This window comes from Podarcis raffonei, chromosome 5 (assembly GCF_027172205.1).
Source record: "Podarcis raffonei isolate rPodRaf1 chromosome 5, rPodRaf1.pri, whole genome shotgun sequence".
Taxonomy (NCBI): Eukaryota; Metazoa; Chordata; class Lepidosauria; order Squamata; family Lacertidae; genus Podarcis; species Podarcis raffonei.
This window is the reverse complement of record NC_070606.1, coordinates 25146060-25158913: the sequence shown is the minus strand read 5'-3', so window position 1 is coordinate 25158913 and position 12854 is coordinate 25146060. Positions and strand designations below refer to the sequence as shown.

The window sequence follows — 12854 nt, the reverse complement described above, 5'->3', positions numbered from 1 at the left end:
TGCGATCGGTTTTATAATTTTGCCTCGCCAGAGTTCCCACTTCGCTGCTGCAGATGTGCTTTTGTTGGTGTTTCATCCCTGTGATTCTTCTACCATATCCCCATTTCTAAAGCACACACCCACCAGAAAATTTTTAGATGTATGTTTGCAGGTACATTTAGCTGCCATTCGCCTTCCGTTGCAAGTGCCAGGCGTTTATGAAACTGGAGCTTTGCTTATCTCTCAGATGCTTAGTCTAAGATTAAGGTCTATAGACTGGCTTCTTCTGCTGTTTTAGCAGAATGCTTACAGGCTGGAGAACTGCATCACATGTTGCAAAATTTGCACATGGAAGACATTCCATAAGAATCAGTGTGCCTTCTCTGCATGTAGATTGCCATGTGTGACATCCACACATGTGGGTTTTTCCACTGCATCTACACTTGCTGCATATGTGCTGGGTAGCATCAGAAAATGCACATCCCTTGGAGCTCTGCTGAATGATATTCTGATTGTAGCTGACTTACTGTAACATCTCATTTCTGACATGGTTCGCACAGGAGCCCTAAACAGAGCCTCTGCATAATGAGAACACTCTGGGTTCCTGTAGCAGCTCCGACAACTGCTACAGCCACCTAAGAAAAGCTTCCTTCTTTCTTTCTTTTGGCACTACCACCCACCTCCTTCCAGTAGCAAGGGAGGAGAACAGGGTGCTCAAGGGGGCAGTAGTGCTGGAATGGGGACTCTGAGCGGGACTGTAAAAGCAGTCACCTTAGAGCAGCCTTTTTCAACCTGTGAGTCCCCAGATGTTGAACTACAACTCCCATCACCCCTAGCTAGCAAGGCCAGAGCTCAGGGATGATGGGAGTTGTAGTCCAACAACATCTGGGGACCCACAGGTTGAGAACCACTGCCTTAGAGGCTCCTTACCATGTAGCGCCTCTGTTTATGACTCCTGTATGAACTAAGGCAATAGCTTCTGCACCAGTTAAGTATTTTGGATTTTGTACAGTTCCCCGGGATTTGAGATGTTTTCACAAGTAACACAATCTGACCCATTAATATGAGACTGTTTGTTGTTCCTTTGCATGCCCTTGAAGGCAAAATATATTCCTCAAAGAGCTTGCACTGGCCAACAAAGAAAAGGTTCGGTTTAAAACCCCTGAAGTTGAAAGTCAGGCAAGGATGATAGTTTTTGTTTTCAGAAGGGGAAAAGGGCAGGTGCATCCATTTATAGAAGACTGCATAATTTGTTGAATGTACGTAACAATACTCTATGCGTCATGTGCTGTATGTTGTCAGCCTTGTGCATGTCACTTGTTTCTCAAACTATGATTGCCAGGGGTGCTCAGCCGCTGGGGAACATCGTGACTTTGGGCATGATGGGCCAGAAGGTTAAAGTAGGCATTTACACATTTAGTTAGTACTATCTTGAGCCTGCAGATTCATTTTTAAAAAGAAGACCAAGAAGGATCTGTGGTCAAAGTAGCAGGTTTTTAAACCATAGAAGAAGGGGCTGCTGCAGTGGTACGCTACGTCCTGATCCAACATAGACTACCAGACACATTCACCCATCGTTCCAAAAAGTTGGATAGACAAAAATGGAGTGCTGTGTCAAACTCCCAAATGCTGTTAGTAGTATAGTTATAGTGGAGTCTTTAACTTTGTACAACATGGCCTCCAAAGCAATGGGCTTGTGGGAGAGCCTGTGGCAACTGCAATCTGTAATTCTTCCAGTATTCACTGTGTATGGTCTTCAGAGAGGAGGCCTAAGACCATTAATGAGTTGTTGTTTTTTAAAAAAGATATTTTTCATCAGTATTCATCTAGTAAAATGGACTTGCAAAAGTCTCCATCCATGCAATACTCTCCCATCTTGGAAAATGTTTGCTTTCTGCTGCTTTCAGGCTGTGCAGGTAGACTTTCATGCAACAATTGTGGGGTGATGCCTCCTTGTGGTGGCTCTTCAAAATTGACCTGCCCTTGTGCCAGCCTTCTCCAGCCTCGCCCTCCAGATGTTTTACACTACAATTCTCATTAGCCCCAGGCAGCTGTTGTAGTCCAAAACATCTGCAGGGCATTTGGTTGAGGAAGCTTGCCATAGATGGATGAAAACAAAAATCAAAATAAGTCCTTTCAGACTGTCAGTGTAAGAGACAATCTGCTTGCTAATTAGCACATGAATACTGTTTTCTGTTGCTGTGTCGCCTCTGTATTGCAACTTCATTCACTGTGGGAAATCAGAAGGGCTGGATGATTCTCCATGGAACTCCCTGTTTCCTTATAGTCTTCCACTCAAAAACCCTGGAGTTGCAGAGTAAAAAAAGAAAATAACTGCATTTTTCACTCTTGGGCCTGGGGACTGTCACTCCATAACCAGCCCCAGCCACTGTTAATGCGTGGCCTTTTCTCAGAATGAGAGTATGTGGTGCTTCAGATTGTAAAGTTCCCATTTACTGTAATATTTTCCTTTGTTATGGGGTTGCCATGAATTATTCAGTGAATTGTGAAGTAGTTTGCCTTTCTCTAATGACATCTCTTGAATTCTTTATCATGCCAAGACAGAGGGAGATATCTTGACATGGGCTGTGTGTGTGTGTGTATGTATAAGTTTTTCTTTCTAAAAGAAAATGCTGTCTTTTGGGAGACTCCTATTAATTTGATTTGGAGCAGCCTAGCTAGAAAACTGTGCACTAAATAAATGGCACAGAGAGAGACATTAGGGAGAATGAGGCAGACGCCTCAGCTAACCTGTGCTGGAGGAGTTGTGTGGCAGGGAGATCAAGTTGGAGGACAGAGATCTCTGTTCGCCACACAACCTGTTCTACACCTCACAAGCCAGTCTGTTGCTCTCTGGCGCAGGGGAGGGTATTTTTCTGTGCTGAAGTTGAAGTAAGAGTCAGCTTCCAACCCATACAGGTTTTGCACATGGAAAGATTGGAGGAGGCACCACCTTGCCCTTTGCCTCAGCAGGTCTTCAGCAGGTGTGACAACTCCTAGGGGCCGAGGCAGTTTCCACTCCCCCCCAAAAAATATTTTTTGAGCAAGCAGAGCACCCCGCCCCCAACTTCAAGGGGCATTCGGCTCTGCCCTTGACTCCTTGCAGCGTCGCAAGGATGCTTTTGCTGTGGGCTCTGCGAGTCCGGGGTTGAGAGTTGGCAGCACAGACAGGGAGGACCAAGAGTGGAGCCTGTCTGAATGGGGAGGTAAGCAACTTGGCGGGGCTGTGCGCCTCCAGCTCTGCTTTTCAAGGAGCACCTGTGGTGTGGCAGGCTGGGGAGTTCTGGGTCCCCTGTGGGCTCTTTTGTGCTGCTGTTAGGCAGGGAGGGAGGCAGGCAGAAGAAGAAGAAGAAGAAGAAGAGTTTGGATTTGATATCCCTCCTTTCACTCCCTTTAAGGAGTCTCAAAGCGGCTAACATTCTCCTTTCCCTTCCTCCCCCACAACAAACACTCTGTGAGGTGAGTGGAGCTGAGAGACTTCAGAGAAGTGTGACTAGCCCAAGGTCACCCAGCAGCTGCATGTGGAGGAGTGGAGACGCGAACCGGGGTCCCCAGATTGCGAGACTACCGCTCTTAACCACTACACCACACTGGCAGAGCTTCCCACCCACCCAGGGAAGGCTGCTGAAAGGCAGCCGGGCTGCCGGTGAGGGCAAGTGGGGCAGGAGAGGTGCTGGCACACGGGCGACAATTGCCAAGGGCCAAGGCAATTTCTGCCCCCTGGCTTCTTGCGTTATGCGACGTCAGGGTGTCATGCACATGGCGTCTTGGCATCGCATGGTGTTGCACATGGGGCCCCCTCAATCCCGTTAAGAAGATGGCACCTCTGGTCTTCAGCCGACCCTCCCACCTACAGACCGCATGCATGCTGTACCTTTAAAGCACATTTGAAGCACATTCTTTCCCTCAAAGAATACCGGGCAGTGTAGTTCACCCCTCACACCCCAATAGCCCTTAGTTAACTACAATGCCCCCAATACTTTTTTTGGGGAGGGATGTCCCTTGAAGATGCTTTAAAGGTATGGTGTGCAGATAGCCATGGACTGTTGAAGCTTTGGAGACATCTAAGGGCAGAGCTGCATGTTATAAGGCTCATGGGACAGGCATGTGCTGAGTTCCCATCTCCCCTTCTCAATACATAGCGTCCTGTGGGTGCAATTATGCTGTGCATTTCCCTGCCCCTACTCCATGCCACCGACTTCAGGTGAGGAAAAGCTCGGCTTAACTCCAGAACACCATGAAACGTCACAAAGGGTGAAGAGGATACTTGAGATGGGGGCCCGCAGCAATGCTGGCTGGTAGCTCTTGGGAAAGGAGGTTAACAGTAGGTGGCGCCAGAGACAGGCAGAGGTAGCTAATTCTGGTTTTGTCCATGCCCTTCTCTCTGCTGACCAGCAGAACCACCCCTGGAGTGGTTAGGCAGGTGGATACTGGCTGAGGCAGACTGAGGTTGGTGGGGTAGTGCCCCAGGTGCCCTAATGGACCAGCCTCTACTGGTTGAGTTAGTTTCTGGACATAGTGGTATGTCACAGGAGAGGCAGGAAGGCCCTTTAGGTGGCTTTGTGCATCCCTTCACTTTCTTCCAAATGAGGTCAGCCAGCCCATGCTGCATTTGCAGGCCCTCCAGTGCTGAGCTGGGCTGCCCTAAAGTCCTGGCCTGATGGCACCACTTGGAGGGCGTTCCATGTTTACTAGGATGGAGAGTCATGCCTTGGAAATGGTACATTAGAAGAACCCCCCAATATGTCTGTGCTTTGTGTATCGCCTGCAAAGCCTTTTTTCAAGGGCTGATTTCCACTGTTTATTCTGTTTGTTGTTTGTGCTTCTTTCAGCTTCGACGGTAACCAAGGTCCTGTTCATATGTTACTTAGAAACTTAAAAAAACAAACAAGCCACCAATCCTGAATTATGAACCCACTTTCTGGTAGCAGAGTGGTAGCCAGTTAGAATCCTGCATGTTCCCCTACACTTTTTTGCCATTACAGACTTAAGGGCAGAGCTACATCAGTGTGGCATGTCAGCCGAATGCCAATGGAGAGGGAGTTCAAAGGATATATGTGGGGAGGCACCAGCAAGCCTTCTTGGCTGCTTCCACTCAGTCCTGTCAGCCCTCTGTGTGCAGCCAAAGAAAGGCAGACACTAGGACCCAGGAGAAACCATTGGCGTGGTAGCAAGCTGTACTATAGAGAAGGGGAACTTCCCTCTTTGCCATGATCTCAATGGAAATTGATCTCTCAAAGTTGCCATTTGCATCAGTCAGATAGCCTCCATAGGTGCCAATGGAGGCTTCTCTCCATATGGACGTTTGGCAGTGGGGACAGTTTTTATTTAGACCACAGCAATTTGGACTCCCACCCTTTGCAGTGCTGCTGCTGCTGCTGCTTGGGCACAATCAATTTATTCACACAATTAACACCCATGTGGCTGTTATCCCGTTATCTAGTTTTATGTTAGGAGTGCAGCTACTGCCTACATTTGTTTTTAAGCGTACCTGTTAATTATATCCGCGCAATTAACAATGTCAGATCTGGTGTCGAGATACTGGGGAAGGGGCATCACTCAGTCTTACCTCAATAGCGTAGCAGACTGTGATAAGTACTTAGACCACCTCAACCCATATTGCTCATTTAGAGCAAATTCTCTCAGGGAGATTGTACACAGGGCAAGAATTTCCAGTTTCTGGGGAAAGCAAACCCATCTACAAATTCCTATCCCTTCAAATCCACAAATCTGGCTTCTTTGGCAAAATAAAAGAAAGGAAACTAAGTTCAATTCAAGGGGCTTTCCATTTCATCATGTTTTACTGAACCCCATCAGGAGAAAGCATAACATATGAACAGGGGTGTGCTTTTTCTTTCATCTCACCAGTTTCACGCTTCAGTGCTGCATCAAAATAAGGATATTTTGGGGCTCCAGGGACTTCTTCTTTTTAAACAGCTTACTAACAGATAAACAAACATTGAGATAATCATACAAATTATTTCTTCCTCTTCTTCTTCTCCGTTCTTGTTCACCTGTCTCTCTTAATTTTTCCAGCTCTATATGGTTGTCCCGCTAAACTATTGGCACAGATCAGTCCACAGAGTTGTAGGATGCCTGGCAGATTCTGTGCATTTTTAACATTTGTGGAAAGATTGCTGAGAGCCCCTGAATCTCATAGGGGTTAACAGGCACATTTCAGAATTATACCTGTACATAGTGAAGCAGCCACTTATAGGCCTGCAATTTGGGGTGTCAAGTTGCAAGTTATTCCAGCTGCAGCCCTATATCCTCACTTACCTGGGAGTAGGGCCCATTGAGCTCAATGGAACTTGAATAGGATTGCACTGTTGATATATTATCTTCCCTTCTACTGCAAGAGGGATGCCTTTGGGTTCTCTGTCCTAGATGCCAAAACATCTTGGTCAAATATTCTGCCTCTGAGCTTACCCAAAGCTTGTTGTGCTAGTTCTGGTCTAGCTTCCTCCAACCTGGTGTCATCTGGAAGTTGTTGGACTCAAACTCCCATCATCCCTAACCTGGCTGAGACTGATGGGAGCTGGAAGGCACCAGGTTGGTGTAAGGCTGTTCTAATCGGTCACACTTTAATAACAGAAATTGGAAAATATCTGTTAAACAGCTGCTGAGATTTGTGTTTGGTGTGCGTTGGATACGAATTACCGTACGCTTACTTAGATGCTAGAATGCTTTAAATTGTTCGCTTTTGTTCTTGCATGCTGTAAAACCTCTGCCGCCTAATCAGACGGAAATTTGCTGGCAGGAAAATGATGAGGCTATACACTTATGAGTTCCTAGCAAAAGCAGCCCTGTCAAGCCAAGCCAAACTCAGAGTAAGGGGCAGGAATTCGTGTTTAAATTAAGCTGAGCATTTTAAAATGAAAAACTACCCCAATTTTTCTTCAAAAGGCTCGTTGGTGGTGTTGTTGTTTTTTGTCCTTTTCTTTTCTCTTTTGCACTGATTTTTGAGGCAACTTAAATCCAAATAAATTGCCATTGCCCTAGTTGTAAGGCAGGGGAGCGGTAGCCACTGTCCCTAACCCCTTTCTTTCTTTCTTCCTCCTCTCCCTTTTTCTCTCCCTCTCTTTCTCCCTCTCTTTCTCTCTCCCTCTGTCTCTTTCTTCATGCCACAGGGAAAGGTTTGAAACGGAACGTAACAGCCCACGCTTTGCGAAATTGCGCAACTGGCATCACGGCCTTTCGGCGCAAATCCTTAATGTCAAAAGCTAAATAAATCCTATGAATAGTAAACAAATGTGCAAGACAGACCTGCTCTATAAAGAATAAACTGCTCTCCTGAGTTAGCGCCTAGGAGTATTCCGTATATTGATACACTAGGAAGGCATAACACTGGGTGTTGTTGTTTTTCTCAAAGTGCTTGTCTTTTGTTTTCTGTTTCTGGTTTCCCTCCACCATCCTGTAAGTCCTCTGGATTGTAAAATGGATTAGATTGGCCTTCACCACACGTATAGTGTAGCTTGAAAATGCTGACTGGCTTAGCTATTATAATTTCTAGCTTTTAACTAATGTAAATGAAACAGGGAGATGGGCAGATTTCTGCGAGCAAGTATATTTATATATAAAATAGCTCCAGAGTATGTTCCTGCAGATTAAATAAAACTGGAAATAGGAAGTTGGAATGGAAAGTGTGCCTAGGGCTTGGGTTTGCCAAATATGTAGACCTCTTAGTTGGCGTAGTTCAGTGATGTCATTTTAGATAAGACATTTGATGTCCAGGCTTTAATTTATTTTTTCCTTGTCTGTGGCATATCTTTAAGCGCTGAGGCTTAAGGTGTCGCCTTTGAAACCTGAACCTTGCTGTGAGTGTAAAGTGGGAGGTGGTAGCTCAGGAATTAGAGAAGCAAAAGGCACAAGATAGCAAAACCTTGTAATGTTGGCCTGGAAGAAATGAGGAAACATGAGGAAAAATTGTCTGCCGGATTTTTAAAAAGCATGGCATAACTTTTAGACAAAACTTTGCCTGTTCTGTATTGCAGTTGCTTTGAAACCCAGTTTTCTCTGTATATAGCAGTGTGGTTGACCTGAAATAAAGACTCTAAAAAACAGATGATCTTACGTGCCTTTTTACCTTAAGTTATCTTGCTTCGTAACATCCAAAGTCTCCTTTATTAGAGAACTTGTCTTCTTATTCTCTATCCTTAATTGCTGTAAATATGAAAGGACAGAGCCAAATAGCAATCCAGTTAGGAGGCTAAGGAAACTTGCACACAGACAGGGCTACGTGTGTATAGCATATCACAACCACCAGTCAGAAAGATAAGGCATTGTGCCAAACAGCTGTTGGGGAAGAGAACGTGGGGCTCCATTTAGGCCTGCCCAGTCTCTCTTTCTTGCTAGACAAGCTGTTTTGACAACAACATCCAATCTCTCCTGACAGAGTTCAGAGCTGCCGAATGCATGGGCGTAGCCAGAATTTTTGTTAGTGGGGAGCAGGCCTCTTGTTATTGGGGAGCAGAACCTCAGTTAGCTATTTTATTTACTTTTATTGATGGGGGAGGGCAGCTGCCCCTTCCTGCCCACCCCTTTGGCTACGCCCATGGCTGAACAGATGTACAAATGCATTGCTACAACCACTGATTTCCCTCCGCCCTCCCGCAATGACTAAGTCTGTACTGGCTTTGCAGTTTTTCTGCCTGGTTGAGTACAGATTCCTTATTTATTTTTGTCTGTAAGTATTTAGCACTCATTGCAGACCCATGTTCTCCATCTCCACAACTCTAGCCCAGGAGAAGAGCCATGGCTCAGTGGGACAGGGACACCGCTCAGTCATACAGCACCAACATTGCATACAAAAAGTCCTAGGTTCCCTGGCATCTCCACATAGCCATGGGAAAGATGCCTGTCTGAAACCATGGAAAACCAGAGCTAGTCATTGTAGCCGATACGGAGCAACCCAAATGGGATAGCTCAGTTGATATAGCATGAGACTCATGATCTAAGGGTTGTGGGGTCAAGCCATATGTTGGGTGAAAGATCCCTGCATTGCAATTCTATTATTCTAACCTGTCTGACCAGTGGTCTGACTAAGGTGACCTCTTAGCTTCTACCTTTACTATTAAGAACCTTTCTGTGTGCCTCATTATTCTCCCATTGTGCTTTTTTTAATCCCCAACACCTTGCCTTTTCCGTAGGGGAAATTGAATATGATAGTTTCACAGTTGCATTTCAAATCACCCCTCCTCTCCCTCTCGCATTCTTGCCAGTTATAAGTCCCAGTTGTAGCCATGACAATTAAGGAAGGCTTCTTTCGGGAGGAAGCGTGGGTAGAAATTTAGCTGGTAAGTTAATTTTTAAAAATGGCACATGCTTGGGCAGAGGATGATAAAACACTGCAGTCAATGTTCTAAAACAGAACCCTGAGAGACCACTGTGGTCGGGGACATCCCTGGTGGGACTGGGCCAGGGAGAGGGGCTGGGGCCAGACCTGGCCTTGTGCTTGGATGGGGAGGGGGCATGTTGAGTGCCACAGCCAGCAGCCCATCTGTCTCTCACCCACCCAAGGAGGGTCTCTGCCTTCTGAGTTCCTAGAACAAGGCAGGGAGGGAGGTGGGGGGGCTTACTGCCATTCTCACCAGTAAAGGAGAAGGAAAGGGGAAAATGTTAGCTGGGGGGGAGGTGAGGAGAGGAAGAGGGGTGGCAGAGCAGGGGAAGGTCAAGGCAATGGGGTACACACAGTGTGATTTGCCCTGGGCCCTTCACCCCCTTAGAACCAGCCCTGATTGTGCTGACTGTCGCTGAGAGTAAATGCTTTCTGAGAAAACCCCAGTGAGGACATCATGGACGCTTCAGATGTATGCTTCTGAATTGCAAGCTCAATTGTGGGCTAAGGGCGCAAGGTGTTTAGGAAGATGGTGCTGCTTTGGTGTAAAGACTACCTTGCAAACATTCCACAGGAGAGGAAACGCTTGCGGCTTTTGATGTAAAAGTATACAGAAAAGGCAATTGCTTCCACGGGGACAAATAGTGCAGCTTTGGTAGCTCTTACCAAGAGGAGGGATTATTGCTATCAGGATCAAGCCAGACATCTCTACAACTCTTTACCAAGTCTTTATTGGATTCTGGATCAGAGTCCTGGATGAGAGTTCAGGTACTTTCCTACATTGTTAATTTTGCTTCCTGTTTGGACCAGTAGAAGAGGCTTCCACTAGGATTGTTTCTGTGCCATGTTGAAGCTTTCAAGATTGAAAGCCAAACCCATTTCTCTTTAATGCATCCCGCTGGCCAAAGCAAACCATTCAGGGTATACCTACACTATAAACTTAATTTCTAAATCATTTTTGCCACTGTGGCTTCCCACCCCATTCCCAAAGAATCCTGGGAACTGTCAATTGCTGGCGATGTTGAGATCTCTCTGTTCTCAGAACTAGAGTTCCCTAGGGAGATGACTCTTAAGCCATTTTTAATCTGTCTGCAGATATACCCTCATTATTGGCCTGCATCAAGCCAGTGCTTTCATTTGCCTTAACATTATATTCAGGGCTGTGTAAGTTCTTAATTTTGTGCAAATGCAGAAAGGGCACCAAATTTTATAGAGAGTATCAAATTAAGTGTCCTGAGAACTTTGGTCTTCATTTTTATTTTTATTTTTCCTAAAAAGGCAATTTTCTGGCCCATGTGAGTATAAGTTTGGGCTTGTTTTTTAATTTAAAAAGTGTGGGAAATGCCTGGTGAAATATCAAATCAAAAGGGGGGGCTACTTAGTGCCTCCCATTGTCAAGAATCAGATCCTATAAAGCTTTTAGACCCTGCATTCTCTACGACTGATTATGAAAATAAGCATATATATATATATATATATATATATATATATATATATATATAGAAAACGACCAGAAATAAAGAGCACACAGCCCTGACTAAATTAATTAATGTTGCAGAAATGAATCTCTGGCATTGACTTGAGTTGACTGGCTTTCCTTATCGCTGGCTGTTAGCACGTGAGTTTATAGTAGTTTTCTGCCACATTGTTTTGTTTCCGATGTAGCATTTTGTTGTCTTTCCATCTGCACTAACCACAATGCCTTCTGACAAAAGTCGGCTTTGCAAGCTAATATTGTGGCAAAGTATATGTTGTTCATTTTGGCAAGCGCTGCTTCTGTTTCTTAACTTTTCATGCCTGAGGGGAAAGGGCAACTTTTCTGCCCCCCACCCTGATCACAACATTATGCAGAGTAAGGTGGCAAAATGAAACCGGGGTGTTTTGTCTTCTACCAGTTACTGCCTGCAGTTGAACCGTCCAGCATTTGCCCGTCTCATTCTGCCTGAGGCTCTGCCCATTAGAACAGTGATGGGTAACCCTTCAAAGTCTGAAAGATGCATTCTCCCAGCTTCTCCTAGGGTGCTGCCTATCAGAGGGGCCAGAGGCACAACTGTGTGGAGCACCAAGAAATGTGATGCCTTTGTACACCCACACAAAAGTCAGAAGTTTCTACATTTGCATGTGTGCATCGCCGCACTCCTTACCCAAGCAAGCAAGATCAGTTGCAGCCAGTGACATATTTTAGGTAGATGGGGGCGGAAAGAGGGAATGGGGCAGGGTCATTGCTGTGCCTGAGAGGCAGATGTCCTAGGGAGAGTCCCAAAGATTGGTTACAGAGGCCTGGATGGCCACATTTGGCCCTGGCCCTGAGATAATGCCACAACTCTGTAGAATGAGTCCCATTCTGCACATATAACAGCAAGCTAATTGGTGCTTCTAATGAAATAAAACCATACTGTCCGAAGCATTCTCTCTCTCCTTTCCACTCTTATAACGTAATATCTGACTACTAGGCTCAAAAGTTTTTCACTAATTTCACTAGGGATTGCTTGGCCCATTATATTCACTTAACACAAGGCTATGTATCATTATCCGCAAACATTATCTAAAGTCTTGTTTGTAGTCTTTGGCTAGATCTAGACACATCAAAGAAGCGTTTCGGTTAAACACGTTGTCACAGTGTTATCATGCATATACAATGCATATAAAACGCTTTTTCTTTACCAATCTAGCTGAGTTCTTTGTCATGATAAAGAGCCAAAAGGGGGGGGAGCAGTGCATAATAAATCAGAAAATAGATGGCAGTAGCAAGTAGATCAACTGCAGCCAAATGGGCTGGTTCTCATATGCTTGATTGTTCAGCACTTGAACACTGTCAGCTGAATGTGTGAGCAAACGATTGAAAAGCACTGTGGTTGAGGTGACGTGGAAGTTCTGCCTGTAGTGATTAGTTTTGAATAGCATATTTGCATATGCAAGTCATCCCTTGGTGCTCTCTAACCATCAAGTGATGAACACGCATGAGTGAACTGGCCCTTGATATCTGCACCAGAAAGTACTTATAGCTCAGTAGCTGGGTTTATAGTCAGTAATTTTTGTCCTTCCGTTCGACCGTCTAGTATAGCCCATTGCTAGCACATCAAGAAAGATTAACATGTAAAGTTTAAAAACAAAATAGAATAGAGAATTGCTCGTTGAGATCTGCACTTGATGATTCCTTTTGTCACAACTCTGAATTTTTTCCTTTTCTTCTGCATTGCTATAAGGGACTGTATTTCTCCCCTGCATTGTTTCATGCCATTCTCTCTCATTTTAAATTTCACAACTCCCCTGCCGTCATCATTCAGTAGCTCCTTTGATACAGACACTTAAAAGAACAATTTCTGTAAGATTCACTTTTCCCCCACTGCAAGATGATGGTTGCCAATGGATGAACGTTGCCACTCAAATAGCTGGCCATCTTTATCACCCTGCCGGGTAGTGTAGACAATCATGCCAGTCGCCTACTTTCCCAGCTTTAAGTGCAAAAGAGTAGCAAAAAAAATAAAATTCCTTACTATTTCTCAGGATGATACAGACGACTAGCATAAGGAGCAAA

General features: G+C 45.1%; 1 protein-coding gene across 14 annotated transcripts in view; it reads left to right on the top strand.

Annotated features, from left to right (window-relative positions):
* LDB3 (LIM domain binding 3) overlaps positions 1-12854 on the top strand; it is a 155967-nt gene that overhangs the window by 98075 nt on the left and 45038 nt on the right. The window contains exon 8 of one of the 14 annotated variants that reach the window (XM_053388286.1): positions 7110-8047. The exons of the other annotated variants lie outside the window; for them this stretch is intronic. Within the exon in view, the coding sequence (XP_053244261.1) occupies positions 7110-7206 (97 nt within the window). The 3' untranslated portion in view covers positions 7207-8047. Of the gene's footprint in view, positions 1-7109; positions 8048-12854 lie in introns of those variants that run through there. 14 annotated transcript variants of the gene reach the window in all.